The 24,994-nt window shown below is 38.2% G+C and overlaps 1 protein-coding gene across 2 annotated transcripts in view; it reads right to left on the bottom strand.

Annotated features, from left to right (window-relative positions):
• Window positions 1–24,994, bottom strand: part of OTOGL (otogelin like) — a 139,585-nt gene that overhangs the window by 91,485 nt on the left and 23,106 nt on the right. For both annotated transcript variants that reach the window (XM_036912327.2, XM_036912328.2), the window contains exons 9-21: window positions 22,403–22,530; window positions 21,936–22,042; window positions 17,764–17,870; window positions 17,429–17,554; window positions 16,088–16,196; window positions 14,939–14,985; window positions 14,355–14,500; window positions 13,132–13,255; window positions 11,356–11,533; window positions 8,054–8,178; window positions 5,139–5,348; window positions 3,136–3,301; window positions 2,317–2,391 (exon numbers count right to left, since the gene is read on the bottom strand). In XM_036912327.2, coding sequence (XP_036768222.2) covers window positions 2,317–2,391; window positions 3,136–3,301; window positions 5,139–5,348; window positions 8,054–8,178; window positions 11,356–11,533; window positions 13,132–13,255; window positions 14,355–14,500; window positions 14,939–14,985; window positions 16,088–16,196; window positions 17,429–17,554; window positions 17,764–17,870; window positions 21,936–22,042; window positions 22,403–22,530 — 1,648 coding nt within the window. The remainder of the gene's footprint in view (window positions 1–2,316; window positions 2,392–3,135; window positions 3,302–5,138; window positions 5,349–8,053; window positions 8,179–11,355; window positions 11,534–13,131; window positions 13,256–14,354; window positions 14,501–14,938; window positions 14,986–16,087; window positions 16,197–17,428; window positions 17,555–17,763; window positions 17,871–21,935; window positions 22,043–22,402; window positions 22,531–24,994) is intronic.

Genomic DNA, 24,994 nt, shown 5'->3' with positions numbered 1-24,994 from the left:
AAATGTTATTTTTCCCCACGGTGTATTTTACAAATAAGTTTAAAATACTGGTTGGTAGTATAAAAAATTGTTTTGGGTCCAATTCAAAGAGAACTATTGCAATTCGACACATTTTTATCAAACGCTTATATGTATGGCACTGTTACAGGCATGGGGGATACAAAGGCCAAAATTCACGGTCTTTACTCAAGTGCTTATGTTCTAGTAGGCGAGAAAGATACAAAAAAATGTCACATGTATGCATATGACATGATATAGAAATATGTTTAAGATAGAAGGAAAAAAAACAAAGAAAAAGTTTAAATATTTGTTGGAGGCTGACATCGGGGCAGTCAACAAAGGTGAAGTCCAGACAGTTTTGAAGAATGGATGGAGATTACTTAAGGATGAAGTAGAAAGGCTGTAACACTCGGTGGAACCTAGTACGAAGAAGCCACGTAGGGGGAGGACAGTGTTCTGTGTAACACGGGGCAGTGCAGGAAGTGGCAGCAGAAGCAGAAGGCCCAGAGGCAAAGGCCGGCTCCACTACGATGCTAGGACTTTGCCCCTGAGGTGAGACACTGAAGACTTTAAACAGAGAAGTTGGTTTCAATTTCAGAAAATTCATTCTGGCAGTAGTGTCGACGATAGTCAATTAATTCTTCCTTGAAAATTAGGATCTAAATTCAGGGCATCAGGCAAACCAAATGCAGGCAAAACTAATCTCGAAAATCCTTTAAGAAAACATCGCCTACTTGTATCTCAGTTAAGAAAAGATACCACTTTAGGAAACAACACGCCAGTTCTCCATAATTTCAACATAAACAGTTCTCCTTCGGCTTTGGACCAGGTCACATGCTCTGTATTTGAACCCAGCTGATGAAGCCGAGGAACATCTAAGGGTCCTGTCGCGTGAAACCCATGCGCATGCGTCATCTGACGCTAGGACGACACTCGGCGGCGTGGCACCCGCAGTGCTCGCGGCAGAGAGGAACTGAGTCAGCTCCCAGGTCACAAACCCAGCTCTTCCGGGTCATCCTCATTCTCCCACAAGGCTTACTGAGACAACTGCAAATGAGGTCATTACACTAAATGGGATTATTTTCCTGATTAAGGAAGGATGACTGCTTTGTTTGCTAAATTTACTTAAATAAAATCAGTTACATTAAATTCAAGAGAGGTATAACACCTTGGTAGAATGGAAGAGAGCAAGACTGCAGGCAAGAAGACCAGGGAGAAAGGTCCAGGGAGGGATGGTGAGAGGCAGTGCTAAGGCTGTGGTGACGGGAAGGATGGAGTGGATTTCAACTATATCTAGAAAGGAAAACCCCTAGGCCTTGGGGTTTATTTGCTAGAGGTGTTGAGCATGAGGAAGGAGTCAAAAATGACTGCCAAATTTCTGGACTGGGAAACTGTATAGATGTGCAATCACTAGAGAAAGATCCAAGAGCTGATTGCCTTTGAATGTTGATTGGGGGATGGAAGGCAGGGAGATAGAGATAATGATACAGGTAAATTGAGCATGAACAGCACTCTGCTGTGAATACAAAATAAGCCACAAAGCAGACAAAAAAGTACTGCAGAGCCAAGCCGCCTGCCGTTGCAACCCAATTTCATTACCAAGTTGTTTAACTGCCTGTACCGCGTTTTCCTCACCTGTAAACTGAGGATATGTGACATCCCTGAGGGTTATGGTATGGAACGTTTTAATAATGGTAATAAAACACTTAGGATGGTATCAAGATTGTGGACGGTGCATCATAATGGTTAGATATCATTATTATTATCATTATTGTTGCTATTATCTACTGTCTATTATTATCTGTGGGCTCCTATGGTACAATTAAAAGAGGGAGGTCAGGAGCTGGTTATGCACCAATATGGACATGTCCGTGTGTTTAACAAACAGGTTACAACTCGGAAGAGTGTCATCCCATAAATAAGTGTCATCTCCCTAGGATCCACTAGGGAGGCAGTACACTGACTCCAGAATGTGACATGGCGAAATCTATTTTGGAATTGCTTTTTTTGAACCACAGAGTTAAAATCTCTCAGTAACTTGCCGTATTTAAACACCTATCTCACCCTTAACTTTATGTGAAAACATTTTGCTACATGACACTTCATTCATACTTTACTCATAAATTTTCTGCAGTTATGAGTACAAGACTTAGGCATCCTGGTTGAAATGTAATAGGTATGTGGTTTAAAAGGTTATGTTAAGGTTATCAACATTTTTTTAAATGACAGAAGTTATATTTCAATTTACAGTTTTCGTTAAGAAATGACATTAGCACGTGTCAGTCATCAAGTACAATCACCATCGTAGAAACCTACCATAAGCCTGAGGGTGTTGGGATGAGCTCCCCCGGCTGATAAATGCTACCCTTATAATGACACCGGCAGTGGTATCTATAAGAAAAAAAAGGTTAAATTAATAAAATAGGACATAAATATTTTTAAACACTAAATTCAAGCATACGCTATGCTCTGTACTGGAAATGTTAAGGCACCCCATAAAGAGAACATTATTCTATATGACTGCATGAAATTCTGTTAAATAAAATGGCAGAAACCACTGAAATGTGAAGTCTTACTCAGACTCTGATTTTGTTTTTTCTAAAATACAAAATCTGTATCATTTTAGTCACAAAAAAAAGTCCCTGAATGCACTCCAGAGGAGCAAAACTGATAAATCATTTAGCCCTACATGTAAGACAAAGGTCTTTATTTCTTGTAAGAGTTGAGAAAGTTCTGAGGGTGACAGACATTACAAAACTCGCCACATGACAGTGAAACATAACCTTGTTGTTCATTTTGATTTGGTAAAAGCAAGAAGTCATAAACTTCAGGATTACCTATCAGATGCTTCACCTCTTTCTGTAGTTCTTTGCAAACAGGTACGGAGTTAACATTAATAACAGTAAAGACCCTGACTAATTTTAAAGAAACAACTCACATGCAGATCTTTGCATATATGCACACTTACTTTATGGAAAAGCTCACTGTTCATAGTGGAGAAAATTGATTTTTCCAGAAACCAGGGCTGAATCAATCAGGTACAAAAAGGAAGGCAAGAAACCAGGAGGAGAGGCCCTTGAACTGTGAGAGGACAGAGCCGAAGGCAGGACCCGGCGACGGGCCGCAGGGACTTACAGGGGCACGCAGAAGCTGAGCGTGTCTTCATAGTACTTGCCGTCAGGACAGTGGCAGCCCTCCGCACAGTCATCGCCGCAGCGGCCCGGCGACGAGAGGGGCGCGCAGGAGCGCAGGCAGTTGGAGGCGCAGAGGTGGTACAGCATGCCTCTCCCGCACACCAGCCCTGCGGGAGAGAGGGCCCCCAGGCCACAGGGGCACATTATGCTGGGCTCTGGGCCTCTGACAGACATCAGTCATGAAAAGCGGACCTCCTGCATCAGTCAACAATACAGAACACTGCAACAGAAACAACTAACTAAATACATCAGTTATTTGCCTCGGTAGAAGTGTAACCAAAGAATAAAATTTCTCTTTTGAAATACTCGGTCAAGTGTGACATTCCATACCATTCTCTAATAGCCGGTACCATAATTTTTATTATTTGAGGTATTTTGTACATCTAAATAAGCTTCCTATCCTCACATTTTAAACCTATTTGCTATTACACTGACATCATCTTATTTATGGTATTCCTGAAACCTAAGTAAATTTTTAGTCATCTACAAATAAGACAAAATTTGACTTTACTGACCCATACTCGTAGCTCTCATTTTTTGCCTTCATCATGTTTATACCTTTTTCTAAACCCTTTCAATTTCTCTTTAGACCAAACTGAACTGATTACAGTGGGCAAACTGAAATATCCTAAAAACACATTTGTACAAGCACTTAGGAAACGCTGGATAAAAAACCAAACCTAACCAAAACTATGCTAAAAGCATAATTGATCTTGTGAGAAAAATACAGCAGAAGCCAGCTGTGAAGACGGAAATCAGATCCAGGACCTGGAGTAGAACGAAGACAGAAGGACCCAGCAGTCTCAGACCTTACATTTAACTCATGCGTAGGTGGAGAATGAAAGTTGGTCCTCCACAAGGAAGGGATTAGGAGACCCTTAACCTGGACCCTCAGAAAGGCTCCATCCTCAGCTGAAAAGTGGACGACAGCAGAGAGCAGCCAACCTCCTCTCTAGAAGAGCCAAACGGTGAATAGTTTCAGCTTTGCAGGCCATTCAGTCCCTGCCACACCTACTCAGCTCTCCCCTCCAGGCTCAAAGCAGCCATAGGCAAAAGCTATACACGTGGGCAGCAAACGTTATTTACAAAGACACAGGAAGCCCAAGGTGTCGTTTGCCAGCTCCTGGACTAGAAGAAATCTGCTCATACTACAGGAAGATGCTGGGAAATCCTAACGCTGTGCGTCTGTGATCAAATAAAATATCTCCTGAGAAAGCGTATCCCAGATTTACTCCCTGCACAGGTTTGGTATATGAATTTACGTCACTTTTATATTTACACTACTTTTGTCTTAGGAAGCCCAAGTTGAGAAATTAACATCAATTTATCCAGGGCCAGTGATACCCCTGGAGTAACAGGAGGAAGTTTTGTGAAGTCACCAAGGGTGGGGACAGTGATGATCCCGAAATCCATGTCACAAGGTTCTAATGGGGGTTGCAAGGCTGATAAAGAATAGCTCGCAAAAGAAATGATAGAACACATAAGAAATACTATGAATGAGAAAAGCAGACACCACAGCCACGAGGACTCAAGCCCCAGGAACTGGAGACAATTGCCTGTTGCATAACTTACCTATTAAAGTATAAATCCACTGTGTTATCATGTAACACTTTCCCATACTTTCCAGTACTTAAATATGACATGTCTACAATACTAACTTTTCCAAATTTTTCAAATGATTTCTGTTGCCTATTTCAAACCATGTAGTTACACTCCAATTTTGCTTATAATAAAAATAGTCAAAAATCACTGATCTTATCCAACCCAGCTCCGACTGTAAAAAAGTATTTCATTTGTTTTCCATGTTTGCACATTATAGAAATATTTCAAATAACTTAAGTAATAGTGACCTTTCATTAAAAATAATAAAGACCATAATATGAACATAAAAAGTCTACAGTACCGGCTGATCGTCTTTCTCTGTGCCACCAGCACCATACTCACCACAGAGGGAAATCTGGGCTCTGAAATCAACAGGAACGCCACGCTGGCCACAGAGATGGGCGTAGTGAGCAAGGGCATTGCACAGGCATGGGCTCCCGCACCGGCATGCATCGTGCCGGCACAGTTGATAGTAGAGGCCAGGGCTGATGTAGACGTGGCAGGGAGCAAAGAGCTCCTGGTGGAGAACGTCACAGTGTGCTGCGTATGCAACTAACAGACAAGGAATCTCATTAGCTCCTCACATATTAGATCTTACCCCTAAGCAGCAAATTCCAGAATCATCCAAGCATCTTCATTTCCTAGAACTACAGTGTATTGCATGTTACTTTCAGTAAAAGTATTTTCAGCTTACACTGACTTTTTGTTTGTTTGTTTGTTTGTTCATTTTTAGCTTGGGTAACATTGGTGACAGCACTTAATCCATTTCAATCATCTTTTGCAAAAAAACCCCGAAAAAACAGTATCGTATTATACATGAATAACACAAGTACCAGAAAGATGGATAGAAGTGGCCTCAATCACTCCTTTGCCTGAGGATTACTTTAGGAAATCACTCCAATTCTGCTATAAAATAACTGATACGTCTTGGAAGGCTTATCTCCAGACATCCACACACACAATGAAAATGGTTCCTGATTGTGAATGTCGTGGCAACTGCCTGGACCGCACAGTCATCCAGGAAGGACTGAGAATCGTCTCACTCCGAAGGAGTCGCGGGGGCCCACGGTAATGCAGCAGATGCCACACAGTCATTGAACATAATGTCTGCCCGAGGCACAGTTCCCTGGGCACAATGTCTGGGAAACATCAGGAGCTCAATAATGTTTGATAAATGAATCCATGAAGGCATGAATAAATAAATAAGGAATAGAAATTAGGGATTAGAACAAATATAAAAAGCCAAGGGATATAAGTACCAAGGCATTTTGGGGGATGGGGGTGCAATCACTTTCTGAAATTTGTTGATTTTTCCCTTGAGAATGACTGATCAGGTATAATTCTTTATGGGAGTAACCATATTTGACAATACAATCTAGATCCCACCTTTCTGAAAAGGATAGCCTGCGATTCCTTGATGTAGTGGAACGAGGCTGCACTGATTTCCTCACAGACAGAGTCAGTCTTTGAGTGTCACTGTTTGTGAGAACATGAACTGCCGGAGATCAGAATTTTCTCACTACTAAGAAACTATACTTAACTTAAGTTGTTGAGGATTTTAAATATATTTATTATTGGTAAGGAATTGCATGGCTGTTGTCTAAGTATATTTTTGCATTGCTACGCACATGCATGTGAAAACAGCCAACTTCAGACTCTAGCAGTGTACCACTGGCATGCATACTCCTAATCCCCAGGGGCTCCAAAACAAAGTAATATACCTATGGGGCTTTTATTTCAGGCACTAAGGATTTGTAGATCAAAAATACTCCACTGACTTTAAGTAAAAGGGAGATTCCAGAAGATCCTGGTGAAAAGGGTGTGGATCCTTCAGAATTCACATCAGAGTCCTGACTTTTATTTATTTATTTTCCTTTCTTTGGGGATTTTCTGAATTTAGCTATTTGAAATTTAAAAAAATAGTTCATGGCAAAGATGAAGAAGGGTAATATTAAGCTGTATGTCATAGAAAACATGCGATAGGGGATAAAAGTGATAAAAACATACACATCAAAATGGCACATAAAAAAGGAAGTCATTAGAGGAAAGACCAGAGAGAAAGAAACTGAGTTTATCACCTGGACTGTACTCCAAGTTTTATACATTATTTAAAAAAATAAAAACTGCAGTTTCTGTAATATCAAGCAGGGAACTGAGAAAGTTAGAAACAAAAAATGAAACAAATGCAAGGAGAAGGCATAGATCTATTAGTAGAAAGTCAAGGACAGAGTAGGGGACAAAGTATTGTTAAATAGGAATGAGATTGAAAGTATCAAATCATAGAGACAAAATACTTTAATCTTCCTATTGTAGGTAGGAAAAATGACCAAAGAGGTTAAAAATCTTCAAATTTAGAAGTTGGCTTAAAGAAATAGCACTGGACGCAAGATTATCTTGTGTCTGTCCAGTCCACCAAAATCCTGGGTTAACAGTAAGAACCACATGACAGTCAATCGAGTCCTCCCAAACCACCACTCCAGGGTCCAGAAACCGTCCTGGGTTCCTGTGGGTGCCCGACCAATACTAGCTACAAAAAACAGCAAATGAGCCAAAATAATTAAAGGAACAAATTAAAATTATAAAAGTATCTATTTAAGCATGCACATTAATTTTTTTCACAGAATGATTTTACAAATAATAATAATATGTTTTCTTTGATTGGGCAGTGAAATAACCTGTCATATTATTTGCTGAGAAATTCTTGGCATGTGAATTGCACTGTCACTGCAAATTAGAAATCTGGAGCATGACCTTCTCAAATTGTTGCATACCTGATGGCACAGATCGTCCCTGGATCACTGGCTTCCTGCTTATGAAGCCATAAAGGAACCAGTAATGTGACAGCAATAAACAGGAGAATCCACATGAGCTGTCACACTATGGAACTGAAGTTAAACATCCCAAGACTAAAACAGTGTTTATTAGAGTATTTCCAGAGGTTTTCTTTAGAACTTAAAGAATCAGAAATCTTTAAAATGCTAGCCTACATTTGGGAAGAATTTAGTGATATTCAAGCAGCTAAATAAGTAAATTTAAGAATGCAAAGTAGTACATAAAATATTCATTTTCTGGAATTATTTTAAAAAATAATATAGATTACCTAAGGAAGTATATGTAAAGGCATAATGTTAAACAAAAATACATAAGGAATGGCACTGGTTTTATCACAATGAAGAAAATCAGAATTTAAAATCGCTAATTTTACAAGATTACAGTAATACATAGTTTCCCCTAAGTTTACATGCAGAAGGACTTACTGTTCTCTTGATTAATATTGCAGGGGTCCACCACAGGGACATGAACAGGGGCAAAACAGGTGGAGGAAACTCTCCATGCATTTGCATGAAGTTGTGGGGTACCTTCTATCATGCCAGATGGGGAACTAGAAAGCAAGATAATATTCCTCTTAGTCTCTCTCTCTATCATTTCATTTGTTCCTAGTCTTCAAACACTGAAAAAAAGAGAATACTACTTTTTTAATTCACAAAGATCTTACTTAGAGCTTGAAATTTCTACTTTTAAAAAATATACATAGTATTAGCTTCATGTTATTAAGAATTTACAATATGTCCAATTGTGGACATACATGGTTGTACTTAATAATCATCTCAGCCTTGTGAAGGAAACATCATTCTCTCCATTTTGCAGAGAAAGCAAAGTAGAAGATCAGGAAAATACCAACATTTACTCAGCTGACAAGGGGCAGGGCTAAGATTCAAATCCAGTTTAATTTAACAATTTCATGATACATCACTCAGACAACCAACACATTAACGTGTGTGTGGTTCAGGGTACATGGGGGGAGACAGAGGTAGGTAGCTCACATGATTCTTTCCAGGGCAAAGATGAATGTCCCAAAGAATGAGTACTCTATATTTCTGGTTCAATATTTCAATTTCCATTATGAAAACTGAAATGCTAAGGTTCCATCACAAAGTTGAGCAAATAAACCAAATTGAAAAACAGTATAAAAGACACCCTTCATTTCTTCAGTTCCCTCAGCAAACCAAAATGGAAGAGAAACAGCTACCCTACCAAGTCAAAGCTCCTAAACCACAAGAATGTTTAAGAGCCAGACACTAAAATGCTCCCTCCAACAGTCTTCAGCATTTATTAACTCATCAGCCAATATCTAGTAAGTGACAATCCCTGCTGGACACCATGCCAAACATCATCAAAACTACGTAGCGAATCAGGTTGCACTCGGTCTTCTGTAGGAAGGTTTGACCAAGCAAAACGTGACTAACACAAGCCCTTACTGTGTTCACTGCTACAACACGGCCAAAAAGTACAGGAAGCTTTAGCCGGGCTCTCCGTAGTAACCTAATACATTAACTACTTTGGTTACCATTTTAGTATATGGCGTCCCCATTAAGTATGTGGAGCTTCTCACCACAAAGACTGAGGAGGAAAAAAGACAGCTGCCCAAGCCCTTCCCCAATGCCCATCCCTTGTCCCCACCCTTTCCTTCCTTTGCTTAGTCCTCAGAATTAAGCCATTCTAGAACTGTGAAGGATTAAACAAACACCCAATCCAAAATCTCATTTTTTTCAAATGAGAACAGTGAGACTCAAAGAAATTGCATGAATTGCTCCAGCTCTTCTCATTTTTTCCCCCTCTTCTTCCTTCTTCACCCCTACAGTGGACAATATAATAGGTCAAGGTGATGGGTGCAGCCAGGGTTCCTAGGAGGAACTGACTCAGAGCTTGGCTGGCTTATTTCATTTAGTTCACTTAAAACAATAAATACAAAAGCCATTAGAAGCTAAAATGCAGACCCATTTATTTATCACATTCATTTTACAAAATAACCTTTTGGATAACCATAGTTAGCTTAGTATAACAAGGCATGCAAAACACATTTTCAAGTAATTAATATTTTTCATTCCACTCTGTTTGTAGATTCACATTAAACTCTGTGAAGTAAAGATTTTTTAACTGCTTATGCTGGAAAGCTGAACAATATTCAAAACTTATCTCTGACTCTGAAATATTATCCTACACTGTTATCATGCCTGAATGTTTATACATGGAGGAGACTGGTGCCTTAGAAAGAGGCAGACAGATCTGCCATCTGTTAAATACCAACTGCTAACCCGTTCTGACAAACAGGAAGGCTTAATGCTTATTCTGCTCATCTTAGCCAAGCCACTTAATACAGTTTCTGTTTCACATGTGAGATAAAGATATCGATATTCTCCAGATAAATGAAACAAAAAACCCTAAATAACCTAAAAACCAATAAATCACACAGGAGAGAAAAATAAAAGAAATTCTCTTTTGAAATTTAAAATTTTAATGCCAGTATTCCTCACCCATCCAAATTCTCTTCTTTGTGCCCCATGAAAAGTTCATTTACCATCTGTTCATTTCAACCATCTACTTGCCCAGAGGTTGTATGGTAGTTACTAAGGACGAGGACCAAGGACATGATCCTTATTCTCAAAGCCCTCACAGATTTAAGTGGGAACCAGACAGATAATAGACTTTCACAGGTGACAGGGTCAAAATTAACTCTGATGGGATGTGAACTCGCTTTTTGAAGCAAATAATATCTGAGTTGGGTTAAACAATAAGTAGAAATTCATGAGGAAGATTAGGAGGGGAAAGAATTCCAGGAAGGAAGAATATGCAGAAGGGTTTTTTTTTTTTTTAAGGTATTTGGAGAATGAATTCCGCAGGAAGCATTCCCTGGCTACCCAGCCCACACTGACCTACTCAAATTCCTGCTCTACTGCTAGTCCTGACCATACAGGTCCACACTTAACTTTCTGGAATTACCTCATATTTTTATATATATTGTTGGTTGATACCTTCCCTAGAACTAATTTCTCTTAAAGGTTGTTATCCCCTCCCTGATGTGCAATACAAGTTCCTTGAGGATGGGAAACCTGTCATACAGCTTAAATTGCCCCACAGCATTTAGCATGATAACAGGTGCTCAGAGCATCCACACAAAACATACACTGTATCTCTTCACAAGTAGGTGAACGTGCTTTGCCAACACAAGGAGTACAAATGTAATTTGTTTTCCTTCTCATGAAATATCAACTATCACAAATCCAATTAAACTTAAATGTCAAATGTTGCTTTAGAGATATCATTCATACCAAATGATAGGAAGACTTTTAAAATATAATATACTATCATTAATACCAAACGATATTAAGATTTTTTTGGAAGGCAGAGAATTTTCAAAAATACCATTAAGCTTGAAGGGTGGCAGGCGAGAGAATAATGGGTAGTGTTCCTGTGGGTTAGCCCACAGGCTCTGAGCCACACTGCTTCAATTCAAGCCCAGCTCCACTGTTTTTGAGCTAAGTGACTTTGAGTTATATATGTGCCACTTTTGAGCCTTCATCTTAGTTACTTTATTTATAAAACAGAGAAACGAATCAAGGGGATGGCTACAAAATTTAAATACAATGATCCATGCAAAGCTCTTGGAACAGTGATGACTAAGCTATTATTAGTTAAGTAAATATTTGTAATGAATGAATTCATATCCTTTAAATTACTAGTTCTTAAATCATGTTAGCTATATAGAAATCATACTCACAGAAAATCATCTCTTATGTTCCCATTAAAAGTCCCACACAGACCTAATGTTCTTCTTTTCCATGCACTCGTAAGCTGAATATAAATTCTTTCTCCATCTATAGCAAACAGAATCTTTAAGCCAAATGTGGTTTTTAGAAGAATAAACAAGGATGACAGAGTTTGAATTTCAACAATTCCTGCAGGAAAAGAACATATATAAGTTAGCTTTGAGAGTCCTAGGCAGTGTTCTGAAATGCTGGCGTGCAACATCAGGGTTCTCCTTCCTAGACACTGAGGCCAGCTTCCGGTTCTTGTCCCTCCGGGACCACTTTTTGCCAACACATGCCTGCCTTCTTTTCTCCCATTTCCCTCTGTACCTCCTTTCTGGGTCTTCAGCAGATATTTGTAATAGATTTTCAGGTCTGCATGTAATTTCAGTTGGCAAGCACTGCACCGCAGAGGTGAGCAGTCCTCAGACATTTGGAACCTGATCTATTTTCCTTAACTTGTGTGTGTGTGTGCTTGTAAATTTTTTCCCACATTAGCCATGATTCAATAAGGAAGTAGTGGCATTTGCTCCAAATTACCAATTCCCTTGAGACAGTCAGCAAAAGGGGGTGCACAGGGCTTGAGGAGCACCATTTTATGAGACAACATTAGAGACAGGAAACTTGTGTTCAAGACTAAACTAATAATTTTGCCACCCAAACGGTTGCTCCTGTATCTATACCACAATTTCTGCCCCAGAAATCTGAGAATCATTCTTTGATCACTTCATCTCCCCAATCAATCTCAATCCAATCCATCACCAAGTTCAGACTACTTTTTTTCTAAATAATTTTTCTATCTGCCTTTCTTCCATGTTTTCTGTCACTGCCTTAGGTCAGTTCCTCCTCATTTCTTAGATGCCCTAATTTAATCACATCCTTACTGTTCTCCATGTCTCTTAACAACTCCAAAGCCATTTCCACACACTGTTGTCATAGCAGCCTATGTAAAAAAGACTGTAACAGTCTTCTCATTGAAACTTGTTGAACCGTATGAGATTGTCATCTTCGTACATAAAAACGGTCAAATAGTGATAATCTCATGTCAAGTTCAGCTTCCTTAGCATGACAGTTAGTAGTGTAACCATATAATTTGTAATCCAAATTGGTATATTTCTGAGTGAAAAGGAGTGTTATTAATAACTATGCTGGAATTCAGGCATGAACAGGGCCCTTCCCAGGAAAACCACCGTGTATGATGCCCTGCACAGAAGGCCTTGCTCAGGCTCATCTCCACCTGTTTCCCTGTACTCATCTCTGGACATCGTCCATTTCCCTCTTCAAGCTTTAACAGTGCCAAACCAGACACAGTTCCCCAACACACACTGCACATTTCCTCCTCGCTCTGAGTGGGGCACTTTCCCCTTCTGCTTCAACCCGGCAATCCTCAACTCTAAATGCTCAGTCAGACATCCCCTCCTCCCGAACACTCTCCTGACTGCACCTACACACCCCTCCCCAAGGCTGGGTGAGCTGCACTTATTTAGCCCCCAGTGACCCGATGAATATGTTTGAATTTATTGTATTTTAGGTAAGAGCCTGTTAGCTTGCATCGCTCTCCTTCCAAGTTCTAGGCCATTAAGGTAAACATGAGGTCCCATAATCATGGTGGTCTCCACTGCGTCTAGCTGAGGACGTGGTAACGCCTAGGCAATCAAAGGTTAAGCCTGTCAACCAGAGGGAGACGACCGAAGGTTCGTCTTGTTACTTTTAATGGAAGGAACGCTGCCATTGGTATTGCGTCTTACCATTCAGACTGAAGCCTTGGTTAGGGCTGGTGAGGATCTGTCCTCCCCTGCTAAGGGTCACTTGCTTGTTAAAATCATCCTCCAGAATTAGAGTTATAGACTGAAGGCAGACCAAGCCAAGATTCTGCAGGAAAATCATATCAATTACAGGAAGAGAGAGAGAGAGAGAGACAGGACAGTGGGAGAGGGAAACAGGAGGCGGGGGTGAGAGAGAAGAAAGCACACAGGCGAGAATTTCTGTGTATGGAAGGCTTGAGCGTAACATTAACAAAGTAATTCCTACATAATCCATTCTCTGCAGCACCATTCCCAATAAAATACATCTTACAAAGTACACTAAATATACCATGTACATTCATATATGTCACACAGCTCATGAAATAAAAATGTTTTCAATAAAGTGCCAAAAATTGTTTTCCATAGCACATAAAGTACCTCTCTAAATTCATTTAATTGGTATATTAGACATAAGCAATTCAATAAAGAGAAGAACAAAGAGAATTAAGATTCTATGAAGAAAGCTTATTCAGACTCTGACATACTGCAAAGGAAAAGAATTAAACTGGAAAAAAAAGAGCAAATACAGTAGTTCTGGGTTGTTGGAAATAACCATTTCATGCTGGAATAAAACTAGATAATTAAAGATTTCTTCAAAATTGTGACTACCTGATTTAGAGAGATGGAAGATCTGGGTGTCTTTATGTTTTGTTTATTTGTAGAAAATTATTATTGTGTGTTTACTTATAGAAAATACCTAAAATAAATATTCCAGTATGCTAAGAAATTCATCATATCTCTTTCGAATGGTATGAAACCTGTTAAATTCTATCAAAAATTATCTCCTTAAGAAAGTGGTTATTAAAGTAACTAAAAATTAGGATGCTTGCACAGTCATGCATGAAATGTTCAAAAAATTATGCATAGAAATACTACTTTTTAAGAAATAGAATTCAATTAAATATATAATATTTAGTCTAAGACATATTCTTTATTTTAGTATATCTGAAAACAATGTAATATATGGTCAATAGTATAACACAGATTAAATACCAACATTTTTTCTTTCTTGGTAGCATGTAGACAAATGATGCATCTTAACCAGTCAATGGCATCTTATTTTTCAAGAAAATCACTGTGCTCATTCATGTTCCTTTTCTTAACCTAGACATGAAGTTGGAGTCAAAAAAATAAACGTACCTCTGGTCATTTGGGGATGCTCTTACCTGCTCGCAATGTGCTTTCTGTAAAGTAATTGTAAATTTATCTTTTCCAGTTGCTTTCACAAGGATGTATTGACACATTCCAATGAAAGAATAGTGCCGGCCGTCGAAAGTTGTAAAATGAGAATCGCCCACAACAGAGCATTGAACTACCAAAAAAAAAAAAAAAAAAAAAAGACAGAAAAAAAAAGAGACGGAAGAAGGAGGAAGAAACTATGTTTACTTTTAAAAAAGCAGATCAGTTTAGGGTAAATAATCATGCAACAAAAAAAATAGCTAAAGTGTTTAAAATTTATTAGTTTGACAAACTATGTTTCTAATTTAATTTATTAAATTTACTAAATGATTGTTCTTGTCACATATTTTTTAAGTTTGGTAATATTTATATGATTTTAATAAATTTTTGCCAAAGTTTCCTGCCCAAAGTTATCATTTATCCAATTTTTCATTAATCCTTGGAATACATGGATATTATAGATCATTACATGCCTCGATATATATGAGATGATCTTATAAAAATCAGTGTTCTTCCTCCTTGATTTAAAGAAAACTGAATCATTCCCTTTAAAAACATTTTAAAAGATTACCTGGACAGTCATGCTCAGTGCAGTTCCAAACTCCACCAACACATACGCTAAATGAAATTATACAAATATTCATCATTGGTATAGAGAAACTATATATATATATGTATATACACACATAGTATTTGCATCAATATATTTAACTATACCAAAATATATCATGTTTCTAGGTTCAGAATAATCTAACATGGAAAATGTCTCTCAAAAGCTCAATTAATTGGTAAATTTTGGCTGGCAGCTTCTAAATTACTATCTGTTGCATGTCATACTTAAAAATCGCTAAAGATGAAACAAAGGGAATACAGAATAGTCACGAACAAAAACACTAAGACAACAGAGAACTTCTGTTTCATGTCTTTCTCTCAGTGTTTACCCTAAAAATGTCACACACAAAAAAGTATTGCCCATATCATTAGAGAAATAGATATAGAGTGAGACTAATAAACTGACTCATCTATTACAGATTAAGAAAGTTGGTTTTGAAGATCATCAGCCATTAAAGAGAGGGGTCCTCTTATGTAAGATAAATTCTGCCTTCTATCTAAAAGATGAGTTTTGGAAGACAGTAGCAGAATCTCTGAAAGGCAGGAACTCAAATCAGTGTCTAAGAACATGGTTATTTATTGAACTGATTTCAGTTATACACACTGACAGCAAAGGGAAAGACGTCTGATGGCATTTAGACCCCTGTTTCTTTTTAGGACTGGCCTGGAGGGATTGAATGTTTGCCTATAATAGTCTCAGTTAGCTAATTTAATAAGAAATTTTAAATATTTCTTTCCATGGTCAAAAATTGTCAGTATGGAGAGTCACTTTTTAAACAAGTCAACAGTGAAGGGCAAGGATTCCATCAAGTTCTAAGAGTAAAAGTATATGCACATTAGTGATTACAAACAATAAGAAAATACAATGAACTCATCACATGGGTATAAGATTTTATGGAACTTCAAGGGAAGTGAGAAGAATTACATCAGGAAAGAAAATAGAGATGTCCTCTCCACCCCTGTACAGACTTTAAATAAAATGCAAACTGTGTTTGGGAAATTTTTGGAAGAAAACCAGTAATCAGCATATTCCTTTAGACATATGTCATAGTAAAGTTGTCAACTAGCAGGTACCCAAAAATAATTGGCTGTACATTAGATCACATACCATTCAGTACATTCTTGTTCAATTTTTGAACCAACTGAGTAAGCTAATCCATGAAAACTACATGGGCAATTTTCCAAGGAGATGCAAGTTCCATTGTCCATTATGAGGCCTATTTAAGAAAAACACATATCAAATTCTCAAAAGAAATAATAAAGATAGTATTCTTTGAATATAATAATTCAACCAACTTTTATGAAATGCTTGCTTATACTAGGTGCTGAAAATACACATTTCTCTATTTTTAAGGAAGTTACCAGGAACCTGATTCTGTCTCAATCAGTGGCTACTTATCAGGGTCTATTTCAGTGGTTGTCAACTTTCTTATCCCGTGTCTTGTTCTCAGAAAATCAAGGCTCACCGCACAGAGCAAAGGCAACTAGACAGTATTTCTGTGCTTTTGAGGGAGGAAGGGAGTGAAGGATAGAGAAAATACATTCAGTTTTGACCTCTGTTCATGTCACAATGAGAGAGTTACACTATTGTCACAGATAATAGAGAGCCAAACAATGTTACTCAAAGGACCAGCACACTGGAACCACATTCGTTACTTCCCTCTACTGAGTGATGGTAGCTGAGCCAGAATGTAAATCAACCATGTTACTAGAAAAAAGAAGCACTGATTTATATTTTGATGCACGTATTCATATTCTGGTGCAAGCTCCTGAACTCATCATTGACTGGCAACAGGCAGGTCAGGCCTGGCACTGGTCCGAATAGCATACTTTGTGGATAGCATGGACAGAACCTAGGATTGAGGTCAACAAATCTGGTTCCAAATAGTCCCCACTGATATTAAGTATATGATAGTGGGAAAAACGCTTAACACCTCTGAAATTCTACTGTTTTCATCTGTCAAAATAAAAGGGTTTGAGTAAATCTCCAGTGTTCTTTGTAAAAGTCTATCAGTATAGCAGACATTCCCAAACTTAAATTCCAACTGTATCACTTGCTATGTTACTTCTAATTTCAAATATTAAAACTATATCGAGACTATAATACTGCTAAAAACATGATGGCTTTTTTCTGAACTTGCTTTCATCTTTAAAAAATGGAAGTATATAAATTATTAAATATCTTTAAGTATTCTCAGAGAACAAAAGATATGCCATGGGTAACTTCAGGACTCCAGATTCCAATATTCCTGGGAAGTTTGCAAAGTAATAAGCCTTTTATTAAAGAAAAGCAGCCATTCCTTCTGGTCACTTCAAGAAACAAATCCTACAAGGGTAGGAAATCACAACAGCCCTGATGTCTTGGGAGAGAAGGTTATGACTTGAATCTCAGATCATAAGACACTAGTTTGCATGAATGCAGACATGGTCCCTTTCATGCGACACTTACCATCAGGGCAGTAACATCCATCAAGACAACGGAGATTGCTCCCAAGACATTGTTTTTCAAATGTACAGGTTCTTGGGCAACAGCTGATGCAATCCCGATGGACAAAACTGTCATCGCATTTATCAGCTAAGATGGGCAAGCAGAGATGAGTCAACTTCATTCACCTTTCTTTCAAAAAATTTATAGTATTTCAAAAAGTATTTGAGTTTACCAGTGCTAATATGTCAATCACACATCCTTGCAATTTAGTTCTCAGTACTAGAAGAAGTTTCAAGTACTAGAATAAACCTAAATTCAGCAAAAGGGCTCAGTGCTTAGAAAATAAGAAAGCATACTGCACGCTGGGAAGTCATCTCTCCAGTCTTGAATAGGGTAGCCGGCGTGGGAACAGGCTCGAGCATACTCGGTGGCTGCCCGGCAGTAGGTATCATCATCATGAGTTCTGGAGAAGGAAAAGACAGAACCAGAATCATTCAGGAAATATCGGCAGGAACAATGTCTTCAAGCTCTGATCTCTAGAAATGCTGAGTGTGTGGTGAATATTCCACTGTTAACTGATGTCAGCATGTGCATAATATATTAAGTACAACAATAATATTGTGTACAATAATAATATATTATGTACAATAATGCAGAAAACACATAAAAAACATGGGATCCTAGCTAATAGGGCCTAGGTAAATCATTGTCATCAAAGTTTTCCAATAATTTGGCCACTTTTCTTTCGATTCAAGGGAGTACCTATACTGAAAAAGATTTCTATTTTAATTATGACATTCTTCCTTACAACAGATGAAATTCTATCACAGCAAAGCACCAAGTATGAAAATTATATCTAGGATACCAGATCTTGATTAGTCTACATGCTGGAATAAAACCAATACTAATCATCTGCAACTCTTGAAAGATTAACCAGCACTTAAGATTTAAAAGATTTTTAATTCTTTCAAGTCTAAATTACCAAAGCTAGTTACTTTTATAATATTGCCAAGAGAAATAATCTCTCATTATTTTCTCATAATCACCCTTGAAGCTTCCCCAAACAAATAGAAGAGGTCTGCCAGTTTCCAAAACAGATTAACAAGAACCTATAAAATAAGCAAGGTTTATAATAAGGCAGAGGGCCTGTTTCTCAACTCGTCAAACTCGAAATTAACTATCTTACAAGATAATGACCTTAAGAATGTTGCTTTCTGTGAACCTTAGCATTTTCAGTATCTCTATTGTCAAAGCCACCTGTCTCAAATTACACTTATCCTGTGCTACAGTAATTGGAGTCATGCAGTTTATCTAGTCCAATTAACTTAGCTCTAGAAGGAGAAAAGGACTGAGCATACAAACTCCAGGAGCTCAGAAAATATTCTAAAACTCCAAACAAGAAAAGTCTCTGAAAATAGGACAAGCCAGAACTGTTGAATTCCTAGAAAGACATTAAGTTTATGATTTATCTTAAAATCTATGCAGTTTCCTACAATGAATGGAAGTTTTGAAAGTTAAATTAACTGAATATTGCTTTGTCAACCCAGTGCAGCTATTATTAACAGAGTACCACTTATTGTCTATGTTATTCTGGGATCCATGCTAGGCATGCTACATATGGTATCACATGAAAACTCACAACAATTGGACAAGAAAGAAAGTATGCCAATTTACTAGAGGAAAATTAGTTGTTTTTTCCATTTTGGATGTTAACTTTAATAAGGAAAATGAGCATCAAAGAACATTTTTCAATCAGTTGACTTTGGCATGGCAAAATTAAAGCCATTTCCTTGCTGCTGGGTTTATCATTCTCAGAAGCAGACACAGGAGGGCATTCATTCACAGATTGGTAATGGGTCATTCTTCAAATTCCAACTCAGATGTCATCTCTGTGACGTCTTCGTAGGCACTCCCTGATAAAGGTAGTAGTTCTCTCCTCCATGTCCACGGCACTTTGCATTTAGAGCATCTGTCAGTGCTGGAGACCTATTTCCCCGTCCCACTAAAATATGAGTTCCTAGGACAGGGATCTTATCTAAATTGTTCCTGTTTCTCCAACGTGTGGCCCAAAGCTCAGCTCAGAATAGATGCCCAGAAAATGTGTGTTGCACTGAATCCAATATACTTTCATAATCTAAGCAGAAAATTAATTTGTATTCAGCAGATTCACAATTCTATTGTCACGGTACAGGGTTTATGATCTGGTCCCCAAATGTAAAAAATGGAGATTCTCCCCTAAGGGAGAAGGAATGTAAGTAGGTCTAGTCCTGCATGAAATCTTAAGAGGAATGAAAGGCTAAGTCTGGTAGCTTCTCACTTTGGTTCTGTCCACATCCACTCCCAGGTTTACAGTGCCCTTACTGTGGTGGTGTGTGCCTGCACCACCCCCAAACCTGGCCTCTCCCCCTCTAACATCTCTCCTAAGGTATCAGCCAATTTTGATGAGTAAAATATATTTCTCTCTCCTGCTATTTTTATTTGCCCTGGAGAGAGCAATTAGATTTCAAAATCCAAATCCTAAAGATATCAGAAATTTCAAAAGACAAAAAACTAATTTCTCAGTGATGAAATTTCAGATGGAGTGTGCCAAAGACTGCTTTTTGTCCCCAGTTTCCTCTTCTTCTCTTCGGTATTAGAACATTCAAGTTTTTTTCTGAGCATATGGCTGCCCAGCCAAAGACAACAATTCCCAGCTCTCCTGGTATCAAAGTGCAGCCATGTTCTAGCCCAAGATTCAAAAGCGGGCATATGACTGAAACTTCCAGTCCACTTCCTTTTTACTTCCATTTCCACCTCCTAAAGGCTACAATATGGACACGGGAGTGTTAAGTTAGTTCTGGCCGTGAAATTGACAATAATACCCTAGGCCCTGGGGGATGACATAGCAATAGTATCAGTGAGTCACTGGATCATGGACTGGACACATCGTATGGACCCAGGACATCCTACAATTGGACTTTATAGGAGAGAAATGTAAGCATTCAATTTAATTTAAGCCAATGATACTTTGGCGATTGAAGCAGTCAAACAATAACCTAAGTAATAAATGGAGAATGGCTTTCCTGGACCTGCCAAATGGCACTTCATCTCAGGCTACTTGAGAAGTGGGTGCTAAAGACGAGCATGATAAAGGAATGCAAAAAGACTATTGGAGAATAGTAGGAGAATGAGTCACTGTGGAACAGGAGTTATCTTTAAGTCCATACACATGGTTAAAAAGGACCATGGACAACCTACAGAGATCCTCATAAAAGAGACTTAGTGAAAGAACAGAGATGTTAACAATACATTGAGCAAATAGAGAACAGAGTGTTGGAAGATATAAAGTAAGGTTAGTACCCCATACTTCAGGTCAGGGAGCTCTTTCAAAGTTTCTGCATTTGTTCATAAATTCCTAAAATTCAGAGACTATACATATAAATAAAGATCTAACTGTACTCAAAATTAAGTAACCCCCAAATTAGCTTTTGGAAAAAATCATTTATATCCATTATTTTTGAAATAACCTTCATTTAATTAAAGGAGATAGTTATAAATAAGACAACTTCATGCTATCTCTATCTTCCCTGATAGCTTTCATTTTTGATTAACATAAACCTCCTAACAAGTTATCCAAGCTATCATTTAAGGTGTTCTACTCAACCAAAAATTAGTCTATTACAACAGAGTTCCCATGTTTTATTTATACTTCTTGGGATTATTTCAAAAAGGCAGGTTTATTAAAACTTCTGCAGATATTTTTGAATATTCAAGATGTCTAATCACATATGCTTGGTAAATTTTTGAAAAAACAAAGGACTTCCCTTCAATAATAAGTAATTTATAACAAGTTCTACATTGATGAACTATTAAGATGGTTCTCGCTGAATTTGTTCCCAGACAACCACCTCATCTAGGTGTTCTGCACCTGGGAGAGAATGCCTTGGATGGGAAAAATATTACATGTTTATTTTCACTAACCTCCAGCTGAAATTTAGCATTTCTTTCCATTATACATACTGGTAACATATCACAATGTTCTTAGCCGTATCTGTCATTTTGTCATCAATATATCTCATACCTCATTTTTTCATGTTTTCATTTCTCACTACAATTGTTGCAGGTGTCTCAAAATATTATTTACACTCATCACTACATCAAACTACAGTAGTAACTAGACCCAAAATGCAGATAAAAAAGCATATGTCAGAAATTCACTTCTCTAACTATTTTGATAACTCTACTTCAATGTATTAGTTTCCTTTGTAAATATAAGTGTTTTATGCATCCAAAACATTATACTGAGAAAGAGTCTATAGACATCTCTACACTTTCCCCAAAACACATTTAAGAGATGCAGTTTATGCTGCTTATATAAAACAGACTGGACCTGCTAGCTAGTAAGCTGTTCAAAAGCTCATAGTACAGTTTATGTTTTACATTACCCATCATATTTTGTGACCTAATGGGATGCTAAGTTACGGAAGGGGTTTTGCTATTCTTTTTGGATAAGGAAAATTTTTTTGGAAATACTAATCATTTCACTTACTTGCAGAGATCATTAACACAGCTGGCAATATATAAATATGGATCAATATATTCGTGGCAGCTCAAAAAAGGAAACTGCAACAGTATCTGGCACTTGAAGAAGATCGCCTGCACACAAAACGGTGGCAGTCACCAAACATGTTTAAAGCTTTGTGCAGAGTCCCATTTTCTAATCCTGATCTATTGGTAAGACTCTGCTCTTACCAAGAAAGAGAAGGTCATTCCCACTTATAAACTTTAACCAACATTTTCTAACTACATAATTTCATGCTGAGTACCACCTCTGTGGACCTCATTACATTCACTATTTCTGAAATACCTTAAAGTTTTTCCTGTCATAGTTACGTTTCCTGAATTTCACAGTGTTGACTAATGTAGCGTTTCCACTAAAAAATGCTTTATGTTAAATATACAAATACAATAGATGTCTTATATCCAACATGCCCAAATTTTGCACATCAGATTTACCTCAAATGCTGGCATTCCACTGGAGCATGGATTGGGAAAATCTGAGGGTGTGGGTACACATTTGGTGTCCTCTGGAATGTGCACGGACCAACTATTTGCAAACATGGCAATGTCTTCTGTATAGTCCTCTGTTTCACACAAACACACACATACAAACATGTATAATCATATCATTTTCCACAAACACACAGTTCACCAACATAAACTTCCTGATCAAAAAGTTAAACTCAGGAGCTTTGTAAGTATTGAGGGTGTTAGACTATAACATTACATTAACATAATAAAAATAAGCTGAACAAAGTGTGAATACCAAATAAAAGTTCATGTCGTTGGAAAGAAAAAGCAAACTTCATTGACTCAAGGAAGGGAAGGGCTGAACGTGAGTGTGAATCAGCCTAGAGTTAGGGCTGCAGAGAGGAGAGAAAGTACACATGAAACGAAGAGACCTATGTGAAAGTCCGTGTGAAAGTTCTCACACACCCCGTCAGTGTGTTTGACGTTAGTCAGGATCCTGCTAAAACTGCAGTTCCATGTTGAGGGCACCCAACAATGAAAGCTATCTTTGATGAGCCCTTGTGGAGATTTCAGAGGACACACAGACAGTGAAAGACTGGGAAAGACACATGGAGAAGAGAAGAGGAAGCCGTGGCTCCATCTCATCGGAATGTGAGAACTAGTGTTTCTACACATGCTCGGGACAGATGGTTAAGAACCCTGACACTGTCCCAGCACTATTCTGAGGCAAGACCCAGGAGCTAATATGTAGGCTGCAACAATCAGTGGTGAGCACTCTCAGCTCTCTGCTCCAAATCAAGCTTACATCGTCTCGGCACCTGGCCTAAGAACAAGTTCAGGGCCGGACATAAAAACGCATCCTGACCCACACAGAGGCAAAGGCGGAACCCAAAAAGGACCAAGCAGAAACCAACAGGATGACACCTCCGGTTCCCTCTCAGACTGCCTTTGGATTTGAGCGGTAGATTCTTTTACCACTTAGATATCCAGAGCCACATGTCTACCACGGATGACGAGCTAGTGCACCGCTAGAATCAAAACCCTCAAGCCAAACGTGTGACCACTCGCTCGGCATCTTCAAGACAGGAAGATGTCTGCTTGCTGTACCACGACAGGAATGACGGTGGGAAAGCAGCCAGAACACTTTGCTCTCTTGTGGGCAATCCCAAACCGTACGGCGGCCTGGAAGACTTTTTCATTTGGCCCCTGTGCTCCCTGAATCTTCATGTCCTCCCACCACAGCCCTGCCCCTTTTACATCTTCTATTCCCCTTTATCTCAACCTACCCCAGTCACACTGGCTTTATCTACTCTTCGCTCAAACTCATTACCACCTTGTTCTTGTTCCCCTCTTGCTGCTGCTGCTTAAAATCCTTCTTCCCTCCTATCTTCCCTTTTCTCTCTCCCTCACTTCATTTAGGCATCTGTTTAATACGACCTACTCAAAGAGGCCTTCTCTGTCACATTACATCATTCTGAACCTCCAGTTTCCCCACATTATTGTTCATGGTTGTTACTGCTCACAAGAAATATATTTTAATTTGTCTATTTATTTTGTCTTCCACTGTATGAAGGGAGAGAGCTCATCTAAGCTGTCCTATTGCTGTGCCCTTTGTTTAGTATCCAGTATAGAGCAGGTGTTCAAAATACATTTGCTAAATAAATGAATAAATAAATAAAAGGGAGTTTGCAATATTTATTAAATAGATTACTAGAATTCTAGAGCTTTCAAGTTTGTCTGCTCTACTTCTTTATCTCTGATATTGCTAGAAATGCTACACACTGAAGCAAGCATGGGCCTGGTCTACTATACTTATTTAAAAAAGGAATAACTGATGTTCCTTTTAAGTAAATTTTAGCCACATTTCACTTCTAATATCCTTTTTTTAAAGTCTGCAGATTCAAAAATATTTCCTAAACACACACTTATTTCAATATTTATGCACAAATTGTAATGTAAACTCAACTGGGTGATTCCTTAGATCTCTTCTTAGTTGCAGCTTTTAACCACACATTTAGCTATTTATACCACACTGCATTAATAAAAATTCACAAAAGTTAGTTATTATGAGACTTTAAATTCATATCAATTGGTGGTCTAGGAGCCTGCAAAGCTAATATTAAAATGTTTCATATGAAATGTGCTGCGAATAGAGGAATTTATCGTCCTTATTGCGACTCATCTGAGAACGGAAGGGAAGCTCTATTAATCATTACGAGGAGTAACAAGAGTAAACCAGGCTTCTGTGTTGATGCGTAGTCTGCTATAGACATGAATTATGAACCAGAATCTAAACCAGACAAATTAAAATCTTTCCTTATCCACAGAAATTCTGAAAAACCTCATTTCATTGTGAAGCCATCCCTGAAGAATGAGTAGGAATGCAGAGAAAAATACAGTTTTAATCACCATTAAGAAACTCTGCCATCAATAGCATCCCATCAAATCACCTCACTGCCTCTAAAGATTGATCTAATCAGAAAAGTGCTGGCTGTGTTTCAAACAGTACTAGGCATTGTAAAGCTAAAGGTCATACAGCTCAGCTAGATTTTTCTTGCATTATCACAGATGGGAGAA

Source organism: Manis pentadactyla, chromosome 10 (assembly GCF_030020395.1).
Source record: "Manis pentadactyla isolate mManPen7 chromosome 10, mManPen7.hap1, whole genome shotgun sequence".
NCBI lineage: Eukaryota > Metazoa > Chordata > Mammalia > Pholidota > Manidae > Manis > Manis pentadactyla.
This window is presented reverse-complemented; position numbering and strand designations above follow the sequence as displayed.